Consider the following 17,148-nt stretch of genomic DNA (forward strand, 5'->3'; position numbering starts at 1 on the left):
ATGGAGTCTGTGCTCTGCGAATATGATAAACTGCTAAGCAGAGGTTCTAATTTAGTGGTTCTAATTTGTATCTAATCAGCAAATATCCAGGAAATGAAAACTTATATCAAATATTAGTAAATAATTTTTTTTTGGTTGACAAGCTTTCTTCTTTCTCTCTCTGTATCCACAGATGAGTATAAGAGTAAGGTGGTCTGTGAGGAAGATAAGATGAGGCTAAGCTGCAAACAGGGAATGCAGATCGCCGTCTACTCCGCCATGTTCGGCCGAACTCTGCAGGGCACCCTCGAGTGTCCCCTTCTCCACAGGAGGTCTCCATCAGTGGGTGAGAAACCTTCTTGTTTTCCTTTTCTGTCACTTCAAGTATGCAGTGTTTAAAAATCTACTTCGCTCTTGAAAGCTGTATTTTTTGGCAGTTTTTTTTTATAGTTCGTGATCATTCAATGACTTCCTTTTTTACGAAGGTGCCTCGATCGTGTGATTGTGTCATGTATTTTCATGAAAGGTGGCACTTTTTGCACATTTGTATCATTCCTCATATAATCAATTTAGGGGTCAGTCCGAGGTCAGGGGAGGAGTAATAAGTAAGGAGTCATAAAACAAGACACTAGCTTGGCATGCAAATCAGGCCTACATGTGTTTGCATGAAGTTAAAAAGAGTCTCCTTGTCGTGCTAATGCTCTTATACATATTAATGAATGGGAAGAGTGCAACTTCAGGTCGCCGTTTTTTTGCTAAAAGACAAAAATGCCTTGCAGCGAAGACATAATCTAAACATTCAGGTGTCATTACACTGAGCAGATGTGAAAAATGAAAAGGTTTTAATAATGAGCGTTACACGCCTGGACTCGAACTCCAGTGAACCACAAAGAGAACTACAAATACAGTCAGGTTCAAAACACCTGCTGAATCCCCCCTTCATGAAATGTCTGTGACGTGGGCGATATTGCCTTGAGATGCTGTTGTGGTTTGGAAACCTTTATTCCTTCATTTCCTCCACTTTCTTTGACTGAGAGGCTCTAGAGCAAACACTGGTCTGTCACACCCATCCCTGATGTCATCTATTCAAACCTCTTTGCACTTCTTCCACAATCACTGGTTGATAATTTCACTTTTAGAAGCAATTTACCTTTTGTCATTTCATCATCTTGTTCTCGGAGCATTTTGAGATAAAGAAAACCACCACTGAGCATCAGGTAGACACACACTAACGTACACACATTGCCAGGGGAATGAGGAGGAATGTAGATCAGATGTCCCTGTCATCAAAAGCACTGAGTTTGGACTGTTGAAAAGGAACATATTGAGTTCCCTCCAAGTATGCATGTTTGTTATGTGCATGTGTGAGTGCATGGGATAACCAAATGTACCCCTGGCCTTGTTTAGAGGAATGTTAATGACTTTAAACTTGGATCCGTGGCAAGTATTAGTATTAGTTTAACCACAGGTGCTGTTGTGGTGGCCTTGACCCTTTTGTCAGGTAGTCTTTTCCTCTGTACAGGGAGGAAGCATTGGACCAGACATGTGGCAAGTAAGTGTAGCAGGTGAGACAGGGCTGGTTTGAGATATGGTTTCAGACTCTGGGGTTAAATACTGTAGCTCTGAGTATTGATCAAAAATCTAATTGAAGCAGGGGAGACGTGGTGTTTACTGAAAAATCACATATTCACCATTAGTGTGTTTATGTCGACTGGAGACTCAGATACACACAAACGGCTGTTCGCCCACTTTATAGAATGAGTTTTCCTCTCTCCATCACATACACACATGTGTGTGCATGTAAACACTGCACTCACCCACTGTCTGTTCCAGACAGTCTGGTGGTGCTGTAGTGGGATTTCCCCTGTCATCTCTATCTTTAATGTGGCTCTCATGTCACCTGGAGCAGGAAGTGAGGGTGTCTTAAGTGACAGCTTAGACAAACACTGTTAATTATTTCTAAATGCTTTCCCCCTTCTTTTTTTACCCTCCCGAAGCAGCGTGGAGCCTCAGCTGCATGTGTGTATTTGTGGTTCTGCATGTCTGAATTAATCTTGAGGTTGGCAGTCGCTGTAAACGCAAGTTGGTTTTGTGTCTGTTTTGAATTTAAGTTTCCTTAAATGCGGGTTCAAATGTGCTAAACGGAATAGGTTATGGTAATCTCTCAAACCTTCCTGGCAAAGTTGCAGCCTGAGGTGTGGGATCAACCGCTGAACTCACACAGCTGACTGCACGGCCCAGGTATGCTGTGCATAGTGTAATGTTAAGGAGTATTATAGTGCTTTGCTTGTACACTGTTAGATGCACAAATTGAGACAATTTAACACCAGCCACCTGCCAAATAGACAGAAATTTTTTGTGATAACTTGTGCTAGCTGTTGTCTAACAAACAAATGTCTTCTGGAGGTAATTTTCTAGTCAACTTATTTAACTTAATTAGATTTGCCGCAAGGAATTTATGCCATGGAAAACCACTGTCTGCTTTCCTTTTGAATGCAAAAGACCTGGAAAAGTATACCAGGAAAAAACAAGTATGTACATAGACATGTACTCACAACACAAGGATTCTTTGATCTTGTCTTCTGGGTGGGAGTGGCGGAGTTGGACGGCTTTTGGCGGCGATGAAGAATCCTCAAAGTAAAGGGGCCTGCTTCAGCCCTCCTCTCTCATCTGCCCCATTACCATGATACATACCTCTTGACATCTAAATAGCCCCCCATGCTTGGCATGCAGGATCTTAGAGTGTGGTTTTTTTTCTAAAATAAAAGGAAGGCCACTGTGCTTTCCCTTTTGAGTGTGTGCTTTGAAAACGATGGTTCAGACTTTAGTCTATTTGCAGGTTGGATACTAGATTATTGTGCACAGCTGCACACTTTAATACTTCCATTTTGGACTGCTTGTTCCATTTTTAGGGTGTGAGATACTTCACTGTAACTCTGCCTATATTTATTGCAGACACTAATAGATGCAGAGCAGATAAGTAGCATGTTTATGCTGTTTTGGACTTTGCTGATATAGATATAGATTTATGTTAAATGTGCAGGTCTGTCTATTTAAATCAGTCCTGAAAGACCTGAGTTGACAGATTTCTGTCAACAAATTGTTACTGGTTGACTGTTTTTCCTAAAGTTTGCAAAAATATCATCAATGACATTTGTATACTGGCTATCATGAATTTCTCAGGCTGCATGTTTTCTATGATAACAAGCTCATGCAGGGTTAAGGTGATAACACACATAGCACACATACCAAATTCTCTGATTTGCTGGAATGATTGTGACATAACTTGCTATCGCCTTACAAACCCACACAAGGAAAATCCTCTGTACAGTACTGTGCAAAAGTCATCAAGCCCTTTGTATTTTACTAAGAATATAACAAACAATTGGAGTTATTTCTGGAAACATGCATAGGAGTACAGCATATGTGGCAAAAATAGAGTTTGTATTCAATATGACCACCTTTATTCTTAAACAGAGCCCGAACTCCTTTAGGCAGAATTTCTTATAATTTCTTTAAATAGTCTTCTGATCGCAGATTCAGCTAAAGTAATGGACACAAACTTTGTGTTTTTGTGACAGGCTGCTTGTAACAAAGTGCCTAAAGATACATTTGAAGTTGTTTGTTAAGTGTAGACACAACGCTGGTTCATCCCTTGAATTAGGTGCCTTTTTTATGCATGAATGATTCAAAGGTTGGTGTTAATTGGCTTAACCAACAAAAGAGTCATCTGAAAATGGTCAGGGACGAGGACTGGAATTAAAATGAGTGAAAAAGCAGGCAATGTTTAAAGAAAAACTACTATAGCTAAAGATGACTTAAAAAAAAAACTCAAGTTCCTGCTCCTTGCAAGCAAAAAGCGACGATATGAGGGGTGGCTCAAGACTTTTGAAAAGTATTGTTTATGTCTGGCTGTAAAATATGTTTCCAGAGAAGTGAAAGAACATTTTGGGGTAAATGCGTGTGGTGTTACCTTGGGTAAAAGGTTGTCCGTCAATGTATCATTTACATCTACTGAAAGCATTTGGCGTGTGCAGATCCTTTCACCTTATCACCATATCTGAAAGTCGCTCTTCTATTACACAAAGAGTTTAAATCCCACAACAATGAGTTAAACCTCCCTATTAAATGATACGTATTGCCAATGAGTCAGAACGAAAGAGGAGTCGAGTGTTTTCCATCTATTGTCTTGAAATTCCAGGAAAGGTGTGCGTGGGTGGAAAACTTGGACTGTTATGGTGGTTGTAGTGACAATTTACTAGGAAAGGTTGCTGTACTCTTTGCACGTGTGTGTTCATTTGTGTGTTTGGATATGTATGTGCTCTGAGGTGTGTTGTGTTTATTTGAAAACACACACTTGTTGTACACCAACCTCAGAATGTATGACAGTGAAAATGCACTAACCTTACAGGACATCAGGCTTAATACATGTGCTCTGTGATGAGTGGAACTCAAGATGTGGCTTTCTACTGGATAAATTATTATCTTTTTTTCTTTTAAAACAATTGAATGACATGAAATGCCACATCACACAGCTTTAGGTGGTTTCTCGCCCTTTCGTTGTATTAGGAAATCAGCTCAGTAACTTTTCGAACTGTGTAATTCCTTTTAAGAAAAGTACTTGTAGGTGCTTTTCTGTGTGTGACCTCAGTTTATGTTTCCTGCTGTAATTAGTCATCATTGAGAGTAAGTGTGTGTTTGTTTGTGTATGCATGTGAATCTGTGTGCATGTGTGTGTGTATCCAGGAAGCTCCTCCCTTTCCTCATATGCTGCTTCTCTTGACTATGGGCCTACTCTTCTGAGCTATAGTCCTGTCCTTGTTGGGTGTGTGGAGGATAGAGGGGTGGTGGCCCAAGCTTGGAAAATTGGAGAGGGTAAAGGTTAGAGGTAACAGGGGTTATTCATGCCGTGTGTATGTGTGTGTGTGTGTGAGAGAGAGGGGAACTGTTGTATGCTTGTCTCTCTGTGTTAAGACCACTAATGAGAGCCAGAGGAGGTCAGGCCCTTGGGAGTGTTCTTTTAAACTACATAGAAATTCTGTGTGTGGCTGAGCTGGTGAACAAAGAATACATGTGTGTCTCCATCCTCTCTATCAGCTCCTGAACCTCTAAGTCCCACCCCATTTTCTGTGAGCTCTGTGCTCAGCTAATCACCCAGTCAGCGAATCTAAGGTGCAGCTAATGGGGGTCTGTCTGTCAGTGGACTTGGCTTGTCAGGCCCTCCGGACAGGAAAAAAGAGCGGCAGAGAAAATTGAGGCACATTCGTCAGAGCAGGAGGTTATTGAACTGAATCAGAATCAGAATACTTTATTAAGCCCTAAGGAATTTATGTAATTATGTAACGGCTGTAATATATTTATATATTGCTATAAACAGTGATCATAAAATCAACTAGTACAAATGTACATATTATAGAAAAATATAATGTGATTAATAAAGGAAATAAAAGCCAATAGTTACAACATTGATCTCTGTCATAGACACAGACTGCTTACCAGTTTCTTACATAAACAGATAATAAACTGCTAATATGGATAATAAACTTTCACATTAAACGCCTCCTCATTAAACCACTTTATTATGTACACCTTGGTAATACTGGGTTGAACCCCCTTTTGCTTTCAGACCTGTGTTATTTCGGCATAGATTCCTCTGAGATTCTGTTCCATATTAACATGATAGCATCACACAGTTGCTGCAGATTTGTTCTATGATGCAAATCTCTCATTTCACCACGTCCCTTTTTGATTGAGAAGTGGGGATTGAGGAGGCCAACTGAGTACATGTTCAAGAAACCAGTTTGAGATGATCTAAGCTTTGAGACATGGTGAGTTATTCTGCTGGAACCTGCCATATTAAGATGGTTACTGTGCGGTCATAAAAGGGATGGATATCGTCAGCAACAATACTCAGGAAGGGTGTGGCATTGAAATGATGCTCAACTAGTACTAGGGTGTCCAAAATGTGCCAAGAAAATATCCCTCACACATTATGCCACCTGCCAGCTGGCTGAACCTTAGATACGAGCCAGGGTGAATTCTGACGCACAGATTAAGCAAATTCTGAATGCTGCAGTAGAAATCAAGGCTCGTGTGACCGTGCAACTTTTTTCATCTGTTGTGCGGTTGTACTTAGATGTACCTACACGTCAAATGTACTTAATGACTTGTACCATAGTCCTACTTCTGTCCTATCCTCAGGATGCAGCTCAACATGTAAAGTCTGGCACTGCAAATTTAACGGTAAGGTAAGAAAATTAGTAATTTACTAAATCAAAACAAAGTTGAGTTGCCATTTTCATAATTTAAAAAAAATTATAAACAAATTAGAAACCAAGTTTTTCCCTTAAGTTTAAGACTGATGGCAGAATTCAAATGAACTTTTTTTTTTTTTTACATTACTCCACATGTTTTAAGTGACAGCAGGAATTATTCCACCTTTGAGTTATGGTCCTTCATATCCAGTTACTCTCACTGGTTCCCACAGGCTTTCACCTCACTACATCCTGGTTGGGAATTCCACTATGTCAGCTCCAGCTGGGGGTGTACCCGTTTGATCTGTGTCCAGTTGAACCAACAGTGATTCAGGCTTACTTCATTGAGAAGCTTAATGCTTTGCATATGCTGTGACCTGTAACCACACAAGATTTATGGAACAGATTTCCCCGCAATTTAGTTATATAACATAAACTGTAAAATAAGTCTCCTGATTATAAGACAGGCCTGCACGGTTACAGGCCATCCAAGGAATTCCCAATTTTGATATTATGCATGACCGCTAGATTACCCTCAAACACTTCCAGGCTATGACATTTAACCTTTGGCCATAATTTGTTGAGGCTTGGTGACACTTGAACCAAGTCTTAGCCAGCATGCCCTCGATAGCTTTTTTCTGCACTTCTCCTTCTGCGTGGGCCACCAAGACAGCCGAGTGTCCATTTTCAAAGGCTCATTTCCTTGTGTTGTTTTTAGGGGTTAGATGGCCCGTGGGGGGCCAGGAAAGCATCCATGTGGAACCAAGGGCCCTCCACATTCCCACAGGACCACAACAGGAGTTGATTAGTGCTTCTCACACCTTTATCCTTAGTGTCACCGGAGTCATGTGGAGATATGTAGAATGGGAATTCCACTGGGACTGCACCTTTGAGTACTTTTATATTTCCTTTGCTGCTTAACTCATTTGCAGATTATTGGCTTAGAAGTGCCATGTCATCTTCTGCAGCTGTGTTACAATTATGGAATAAAGGAATGAAATCAAAGCCAAAAAACGAGGAGAGGAGTTGGCTGGTGCTTAGCGATGATGTATGAGAGGCGTATCCATTACTTTGACTGGTCTCCATACACAAACACTCACACACCCACATGTATTGGATCAGATATCCTTTAGACAATGTAAGGCCTGCGGAAGGTTCTCTATGTGGGTCTGATGTGGACACAAACTCCATCATGGGATCTGAGATGTGTGTGTATTTGTGTCTTTGTAAGTGTCATGCCATCTAAGAACACAGAGCACAAGAAATGTAAATTGATAATAGTTATTGGGGAAGTAGTTTGGACTTTCAGTCCATTTATATAGAAAATATGTTAACAGAAATCTTCATTTTTTTAAAAATGCGTTTGCCTGTATTTTTAACAGAAATCCACATTTTACAATGCTAGTGGAATTTTTCTGTAGACTAAAGTTGATGATCCAGTGGAATAGACATTACTGAGATGTGGGTTTTACAACAGAGTATTACATATGTTTCCCCATCTCTGTCTTTATTCCAGAGTGCCAGTCATCCGTGGCTCTGCAGGTTTTGACCAACCGCTGCCAGGGAAAGAAAACCTGTCTCATCCGAGCTTCCACGAGAGAGTTTGGAGATCCGTGTTACGCTGGCACCAGGAAGTACCTCAGCGTCATCTACACCTGTGGTGAGTCCCCAAGAAACCAATACTCATGGTTTAGTTTTTGCCTGCCACCAGGGGGTGATGTTTGCTAATTTATCAGCTGCACTCCTGCCCATCATGTTGGACCCCAGTTTCAGGATGAGGGACACTAAAAGGGGTTCTGCTGTAGTTGCAGAAATATGATTATCATCTGCGATGATCGTGGTTATGGTGAATAAATATGGGTAACAGGGGGATAATTTGTTAGGCTTATAATTTTTACTTTGAAAGGAAACTGAAACAATAAAATAATTTCGGAAATAGTTTTTTACTGAAATGAGGAAATTATTCAAGGATTTAAATGCTTCTACATGTATTTTCCACCTCAGATCTTTAGTGAAGAAAACTACATTAAGCACTGGATATTGTGTTTAGACCTTATGTCTGTGCGGAAGGATGAGATTAATGATCTTCTTCCTTTATCAGTTCCCCTCCCAAGAGCTAATCTGGACATGTCAAGACTGTAATTAATTAACCACATGCTTTAGACATGCACAAAAGTATACATACACAGACAGGAACGGATCAATCAGCACCATGCCCGGGAATCTCTTAAATCCATAAAATCCATTTGCCCAAACACCCAAAGTAACATTCGTTCTGTTGTTTGCCTTGGCATTTCAATCTGAATTCTGAATTAATTTTATAGATTTTGAGATTTTTTTGTGTGTGGTGTAAGTAATTTTCTGCTGCCTTTCTGCTACAGTTGTCATTTCTTGCTTCAGGGGATAATCTGTATCTTGATGTTGTCATGAGAGTTTACAGCTTGTTTATAGTCTGGTTTTGGAGATCCTCCATGCTGAATCTCCAAGAACCGTCAACTGTGAGCTAGTCATTGCAGACAAGAATACGGAGACTGTTCAACTGTGTTTATGGAATCGTTTGGAATGAATCTGTGTCTGACCTCTCTTATCTGTCACTGATAGCACAGTGTATTATCCTTACAGCTCTGGTGCTGAGTTTGGCTGGTAAATGTGTGAGTGTCTGTAGGGCCTCAGAGACAAATGAGATAGAGGACGGATGTAAGATGCTAACACACACAGAGGGGGATGGGGAAGCGGGAGAGGGAGGTCTTCTGGGCTGCGGTGGGAGTTGAGAGGGTTGAACGTGAGTAAATCAGTATAACTGCATGAAGTCACTGGTTTCTTCAGGCTCTCTCAGAGTGATAATTTTGGGGGATCCTCTTTCGTTGGTGGTTGAATGTGTGCAGAACTGAGCCCATTTTTGTCAGAGTAGGGGATGAAGGCTGTCTGTCCGCTCATGATTGGTGGTATTTATGTGCATGTGTGAGTGTGGTGGTGTGCTTTGTTCCAACTGGCACTGACTTACAAACTGACTGAGAGCACATGATCACCGGAAAGAAATCGCACCTTTAATGCCTTTTCAAATAAATACCTGTTATTAGCAAATATTTTATTGATCTTAGGTTTATTATAGTTCAGAATTTACTTTTTGCACTTATGTTTTAAAATCTACAATGTGTTAGATGTTTAACTTTGAGTATTCAGGTTTGTGATTCTCTATGCCCTGTGTTGAGAACCATTAATGGACTATAAACTGCTATTTTCATGCTTTTGAACCATTCTAAAAGTAAGACAAGGATTAGGGTCACGGAATAGATGTTTTTGGTCATGACTTTAAAAAGAAATCCCAGAATTATGACATTTTTTGGAAAATGTGGATTTTTTCACAGCTTTTAGAAACAAAAAGTCAGAATTTCTATACAACCCCAGGGGTGCCCTCTGGAATGCCTTCTGAATAACACAGCAGCAAATGACCTGGAACCTGCCATCAGTCTATCAGTAGATCTCTCTCTCTCTCTCTCTCTCACACACACACACACACACACACACACACACACACACACACACACACACACACACACACACACACACGCCACTGTCAAGCACCATTTACAACCACTACCCTAGGAGCTACAGATTAGTCAGAAATAGATTGTTAGACGTCTGAGGGGAAAAAGTCAGAATTCTCAGTTTCAGTCAAAATTCAGATAAAAAAGAAAAAAAAAGAAAAGTCATGACACCTCTGTACTCGTGTCTACTCTCTCTCTCCCTCACACACAGATACACACAGTCATCCACCCTTCGTTATCGCCTCTGACAGCTTGCCTCTGATTTATAATTCCATCAGGGTCCAAGCTCCAGCTTCTTCATCATACAACCCCAGGGGTGATCTACTCTTTAGGAATTAAACAGCAGCAAATGGCCTGGAACCTGCCATCAGTCTACCAGTAGATCACACATACACACTCTGCACAGCCACTACGTCAAGCATCATTTACTCCCCTAGGAGGAAATCCCTAAGCTTTATTTTCTCTCCAGGAGTCCAACTGAGTGCAGTTCATTTAACATTTGAATATTTTAAGGAGATGATGTTTAAAATATATGTGTAAGAATGCTTCCTGTATTCCAAATTATTCATAGGCTAAGCTTGAAAGTATTTGCCTCTCTCCTCCTGAAGATTGATGAATGAGTCTGCTTTCTGCAGAAAGCAAAGTTCCGCTGCGACTGCTTTGAACAATCTTCCTTTATGACTCATTAGTTACTTTGTCAAGATGTCTGATGTTGGAATGAAAAACTGCCTCACTCAACAGTTATCTATATGTATATTTAATACAGAGTAGGTGGAAATATTTTGGCAATGTGTAGTTAGAAGAGCTCAATATGCCTGTCCTGCAGCTCTGCAACATAATTCTTCCATCTTGCCAATAACCCTCTTTTTCCAGACAGCCTGAAGGCATCCTGTTTCTGTATGTGCATGTCTTTATACCATCAAACACGGTGTTGTCTTTGAATTATTGCAAAAACATGATTTATGGATCCCCCATGCTAATCCGATCGTATCTGGATGAATCTTTCTCTTTCAAGTGTCAAGGGTCTCCCAGTTCCTACCCAGTGCACAGTTATTCTCCTTGCCTGAGAGTTATTAAAGCTTCAGATCTCAAAGGTGTGTTATAATGGGTCATGCCGATCAGGCCACACAGCCTCTTTTGAACCATGTAGCACAGGCTTTCGGGGGATAAAAGGTTATGGAAAGCTCGAGGACCAGGTCTAATTGCTGAGTAGGAAATTGATCGATTATGGCATTTAGCTGGTCTGGTCTTCCTGCACTGGGGGCTCTGTGAAAATGCCCTGTTCTAACCCTGAGGTTGAAACCACATAATGGACATAGGATCCCTCAAAAATCCTAATGAAAGTATAATGAGTGCATTAATATAGTTTATGTGTTCTTGATATAAAGAACTTCCACCACTTCTCTGGCCTTTGGACCAAACATGGAAGTGAAGCAATGAAGTAGAGCTAATGAGCTAAGTTTATCTCAGTTCATGGCTTAGTGTCATTTTCTTAGAGCTGGTCAAAATGTAGATGCTCAGATAAACATTATTTTCTATTTGTTTTCTAATGTAGACTTTGTAAATACTTCACTCAGCGTGGATCCTGCACCAAGCCTGGTGTCCTATCATGCGATTTTAAAAGACAATAAGTCATTTCAGAAGTCTTTGTTTGCTCATGCCCCACCTCTTCACCGAGTTTTATGAAATTCAGATGGGTAGTTTTTTGCATAATGTTGCTCATACAAAGGTGCACAGACATGTAAATGGTGCTAAAAACACAAATCGTTTCCTCTTTAGCAGTGGAATAAAAAGTCGAGTAATAAAAGTCGAGTATATGTGGTTTCATAGTGCCCCTCACAGTCAAAAATAAGCCGCCGTGCTGTCTATCACGCCAGTTACATGTGCCAAAAACATGTACACTCCATAGTGATTTTGTAGTTCACTTGTACAATTATTTTGCAGTCTAACTTTATGAACAGCCACAGAATAAAAGAAACCAGTGATTATGTTTTCAACATTTGTTTCTTAATCTTTTTTCTTGTAGTATTTGAACTTTAGTGTGATGCGGAAATACAGAGATATATGGAGGTGTGGTCACTGGAGTGCACCGATGGTATTTTTAACGGACAAAGGATGGGCAGTGGAGGCCGTGGCTGCCAGACATAGCTCAGCGGGGGCTGATTTAGATGTAACTGGGGGAAAGAGAGGAAGATAAAGATGTAATTCAGAAACTTGAGGGTTTGAATTCTCCAAGTTGGTTATGTGGACACGAACACTCACGCGCACATACGTACAAATACACATGGACATAGATACTTGAGGAACACATGCGACCGCTGGTAGCCACAAACTCCTCTGGCTGCCCCACACACATTCATGTCCTGTCAGCAAAGAGACTGAGGTTGATGTTTATTTAGGCTCTCATGCATAGAGCTGCAGTCCAGCTGGGCAGCCAATAGTTGCTGCTGGGCCCCATCATTCCCCCTTAGAGCGTATCCTAGAGCTGTATGACTGGTGGTCATATGTCCCAAAATATACCAAAGTATGGTATTCACCTTTATTCAGCATGTGTAACCTGACATGCATACTAGGGTTATCAAGACACTAGAATTTCAAACTCAGTACAGTTACCCAGGAAAATACAAGGGGGGAAAACCTGAAACTTAGAAGTATTTTTATTTTTTTTGTTTTTAAGTTGTCTTACAAAATAAAGTAACATAATTGTAAGGTATATATAAGACTCTCTTAGAAAGTGCAAAAAAGACATCAGTATTTTAAGGCTCTCTGAGATCGTGCTGTGCCTCTAATCACTTGGGACTACATTTCCATTGTTGATCAAATGGAGCTGGTAATATGAGCTACCACTATTTCTATTTAGTTGTTGTAGGCTTTTCTTTTCTATCTGGGGCTTTAAAACAAACATAAAACTTTTAAGATGAATATAATTGCATTATCTTGTTAAACTAATCATGTCTATTAACATTTCAGACGAGCAGGACTGATCATGTTTGCTGCCTAGCTCCAACATTAACACTGTAATTTTATTATTAGCCACAGTGATAACAGCAGCTAATGTGGCTGTTGAGAAATTGCTAATAGCTAAATGGCTAATGGTAGCATGTGTGCTAGCCAAATTAAGATTAATGATAACTGTGAAATGTAATATTTCAATTCCTCATAAATTGTTATTCAGTGCTGTGAATGTCAGTCATTTCAGCTGCTAGTGAGGGAAGGGGCATATGGCGAATATGGCGCTGTTGCTATCAATACTGTTTTAAATGACTATCTAATCTGATAGCAATTTTTAATATTGCTTAGTATCTGAGTATTCACCTAAATTCTTAATCTTTAGCATCAATAACAGTCTTGCTAGTTTTTTAATTCAGGTGTTTTTAAGGCATCTTAAAAAAGAAAAAGTCATTTGTAAAATATGATCATGGTGAATGCGATGATCAAAAGATTATTTATCTTCAAATAAATATATTTACTGTTGGCTCGTCTGAGTATGAAGGCACAAGTTGCTAGGTTTTGCTCTTAAGGACTTATTTATACATTTTCTGGAAATAACCATCACCGTTATTTAATTTTCTTTCATCCTGTTTGGTTTTATTATGAATGACTCAGCATCAGCTTGTGACTTCATTATTAGTTTGAACAAAGGAGCTTTCAGGATGCAAAAATGAAAGCAAATTTCCTGTAAGCTGGAGTTGTACAAATATTTTATTATTCCACTTAAGTAGGTTCCATAGTGTGTCCACACTGTATATTCATGGTTTAAGGAAACAAAGAATTCCTTGACTATGTATTCACCTGAATGCACTTCCAGCAGAGGTGTGCTCTGCTACAGCTGGCCTAATGCAAATGTACCAAGTACGGCATCAACAACTTATCCACGACCTAACTTTACCCTTAAATACCTCCTAGGTAACGTCAGACGACTCTGGCTCTTATTGCACGATTATGCCATTTTACACCTTATAACTAACCCCACACATTGAGTATTTTATGAGGGTAATACAACCAGTAAACCTGGAAAATGTGATCTGTATTGCGTCTGAGTTTAGTGAGCGGAGAAGTGAGCACAAAGGCCGTAGAGGCAGCTCTAAATGCTCCCCAGCCTTGTAACACAAGCCTGACTCTGCAGAAACCCCGTGATAACTGCCACAATTGGCACACTCATGAACACTGCAGCGAGAAAACACAAAGCACATGACCTGGCCTGACCGGTGTGGGTGTGTTGCCTTAATAGTAGTTGTTGTGGGTTTAGCCAATAGCCATATATGGCATTGGTTTTGACTAGTATAACATCATCTTTGCTGACCTTTTTTGTCCCTTCAACACACCACTAATCTACAGTAGCTTGGTGAAGTCACAGACTAATGTAAAAAGTATTCTTTGGAAGAGGATGAAGAACATGTGAGGAGTTTCTTGTAGTCTGCTGACACTAGAGCTTGCGGGTTTCATGTTTTGCCAACATGTTCAGTCAGCTGATGTCTGGCTTACACCATGTCTTTCTGACTCACAGCATCTGGTGTCTGCTGTCACTCTAGAACGCACAAGCATTGAACGATGTATGTGATTTACCAGGTATACAGTACTGTGCAAAAGTCTTGAGCCATTGTTCATATCTTTATATTTTGCTAGGAAATGGAAACTAGCAGTGCAAACATACATGAAAAGACGGTAAGTGGGGCAAAACCAGAATTTTTTTCATTTCGGACAAGCTTGAAAGTCAGTTTGGCACGACCATCTTTATTCTTCAACACAGAACAACCTCTCTTAGGCAGACTTTCTTCTAATGTCTTCAAGTAGTCTTCAGGACTCCAGACTTTTGGAAGGACATTCAAAGCTCTTGTTTGGATGTCGGCTGCCTTTTGTACCGTTTTCCGTCAAGATGGTCCCACAGCTCTCTGGGGAGGCCAATCCGTGATAAATAAACATCGACACACACATCTGAGCACACATGAAGAAAAGGTGTTACATTTTCTGTTAAAGTTCTCATAGTTTCTATGACTTTTCTTTCCCCCTTTTGCCTTTGGTTTCGTTCCCTCTCACCAGTCACAGATGTTTCAACAACTCAAAGAAAACAATCAAGCACTTTCACTGGGTATGTCTGGCACTGTCAGTGTCTTTTCCCTCTTTCCTTTGTCATATTCCCACATTTCTGCCACCCTCATTGCTTTTCAAAGCCTCAAGGCCTCTGTTTTTGGCAGTCGCCACCATGAGCCACCATTTCAAATAAGATGTGACAAGCAAGAGGTGGCTCTGACTATGACATTGCATGCTTATTGGCTAATGTCAACTAATGAGCATGCACTGGATAACCCACCTTTCAGAAACTTAGAATAACCAAAATTTCACCAAAATGAGTGACTGAGCCATTAAAGTGTTTAATGGTCAAGCCAGAAGTGCTGTTGTCCTATAGACTTTTCTTAGAACCCCTAGTGGCTAGAATGCAGGTTTAAGGCACTAGACCCATGTTATGTACATCTACCTTTTATTACCATAAGAGGTTACAGAGTGTCTCTTTGTGAAAAAATTGTAACTTCTAAAAGATGGACATCTGGAGGTCTGAAAACTGAAGCCAAAGTACAAGGGCCTTCAAAAAAAACAAAACCCTGAAACCCAACTCTACAAGAGTCTGTGAGGAAACAAACCCCATAGACCTTTGTATGGTCTATGGTTTTGTTTTTTTTGCTATTTTTTAAATCTTTCTAATGTGCACTCTGTAAATGACGGTCTTATTTAAAGTCAAATCAACAATGAAGCGGGTGTATTCTTTAGGGCGAGTCCGACTTGTGATTGAGAAGTACCTTTTGAGCCTGTCAAGCACAAACACATTCAGTTTAAAAAAAGAACATGACCACAATGCTTAATTCAAGGTTTCAAGTGTTGGCAGCAACCATCTTTTGTATACAATCCGTAGAAGAAATATGAATTTTGACTTTGGGAATGCTTGGTTTACGCTATATTCAAAGTATTCAAAAGCAATCAACTGAACTGCCACAAGCTTCAGCTGTAAACATTGTTTTTCTGCCCAGAATATGTCATATTACCGAAGCTGCATGCCACATAATCAGAATGTGTTTAAAGGAAAAGTCAATTGCTACTTAAACTCTAGAGCCTTTAATTTATCCGATGCAAGATAAAAAGAAAAAACTAAAACAGAGAGAAACAGCCTTTTTTTTTAATTAAAAAGCAAGATTATTAAAGAAAACCATGAATAAACAGGAGTCATTACAGCAACTGATGTGGCACTTATAAAGTGTCTTAAACTAGATATTAAGAAAGCACCCAGTCTGCCAGGCGAAATGCACTTAAGCAAAGCTAAACTTCACTAACCCACAAATTTGCCCGGTTACAGTCAGAAGTGAAAAAGAGCGAAAACGCCTTTGTTCTTTCACTGTGTCGCTTAAAACTGTAAAAAGAAAAAGAATCCTTTATGACGCAAAACTTTGTATCTGAGACCAACATCCATGACCAAGGCAAATTAAGAGCATTGTCAGAGCTCAGCCATTATGTTTTTCCCCTCAGTGCTGCAGTGTTTTCTATCCAAAGCTATTCACTGTGGCTGGTACCAAAAAAGCCCCTTAAATTAAAACAGAAGGAGAAAAAAAAAGTAGCAAAGCGGAAGCTGGACTGTGAGCCAGCCAGACGCTTTGATCCCACTACAGACTGCTTAGTAAACATGGCGGGGAAGAAGCAAGATACAGACAGAGATAGCACAGGTGACTTGATAGACCTTACAGTTAGCGCTCACTGGGTCAGGTTAACTCTTTTGTAACCTCTGAGGCATTCAACAGCTCTGTTTGCACATGTCTGTATATGCGTAATGATCTGTTAACCCAAACACAAGATAAACCCAAACGGTGATAATACTGTGCATTGTTTCTGTGTTGTAGTTTGTAGGGCATTGATTAGGCCCAGAATCAGAGGGAAACATACACATAGTCACTACTTCAGAAAGATTCTTCATGTGAAACAAAGCATTACCTCAGAGGTATGTAAGACTGTATATTGACTGTTTTATTACTAGATTCTAGTAATGATTAATGGTAATCCTTTTCTCTATATGATGTTTTGCCCATTTAGCTTCATTGTTCAGACTTTTACATTACAAGTTTATCCTAAACCAGATTTTTATACCAGTTTCATACAAATTGGTGACATAAAAGTCGTGACTATTCGATTTAGTTATAAGGGGTTTTTCTGATGAGCATTTTGGGGTCTGTCGCTCCGCTGCCACTTATGTCCCTGTAACTGTTCCAGCCCCCAAACATATGAAGCTCTTTCCAGAGTGAAGGAATGGTTTGCATTTAGCTGCGGGCTGTTTACCTCCTTTACAAATGAAGGAAAATCGAAGCATGCAGTGAAGTTAACATTCA

The 17,148-nt window shown here is 40.0% G+C and overlaps 1 protein-coding gene across 1 annotated transcript in view; it reads left to right on the plus strand.

Moving 5' to 3' along the window:
- Nucleotides 1–17,148, plus strand: part of eva1aa (eva-1 homolog A, regulator of programmed cell death a) — a 72,426-nt gene that overhangs the window by 25,073 nt on the left and 30,205 nt on the right. The window contains exons 4-5 of the mRNA XM_005731022.1: nt 173–325; nt 7,750–7,893. Of these exons, the coding sequence (XP_005731079.1) occupies nt 173–325; nt 7,750–7,893 (297 nt within the window). The remainder of the gene's footprint in view (nt 1–172; nt 326–7,749; nt 7,894–17,148) is intronic.

Source organism: Pundamilia nyererei, unplaced genomic scaffold, assembly GCF_000239375.1.
Source record: "Pundamilia nyererei isolate P.nyererei 1_Seehausen unplaced genomic scaffold, PunNye1.0 scaffold00041, whole genome shotgun sequence".
Lineage (NCBI taxonomy): Eukaryota > Metazoa > Chordata > Actinopteri > Cichliformes > Cichlidae > Pundamilia > Pundamilia nyererei.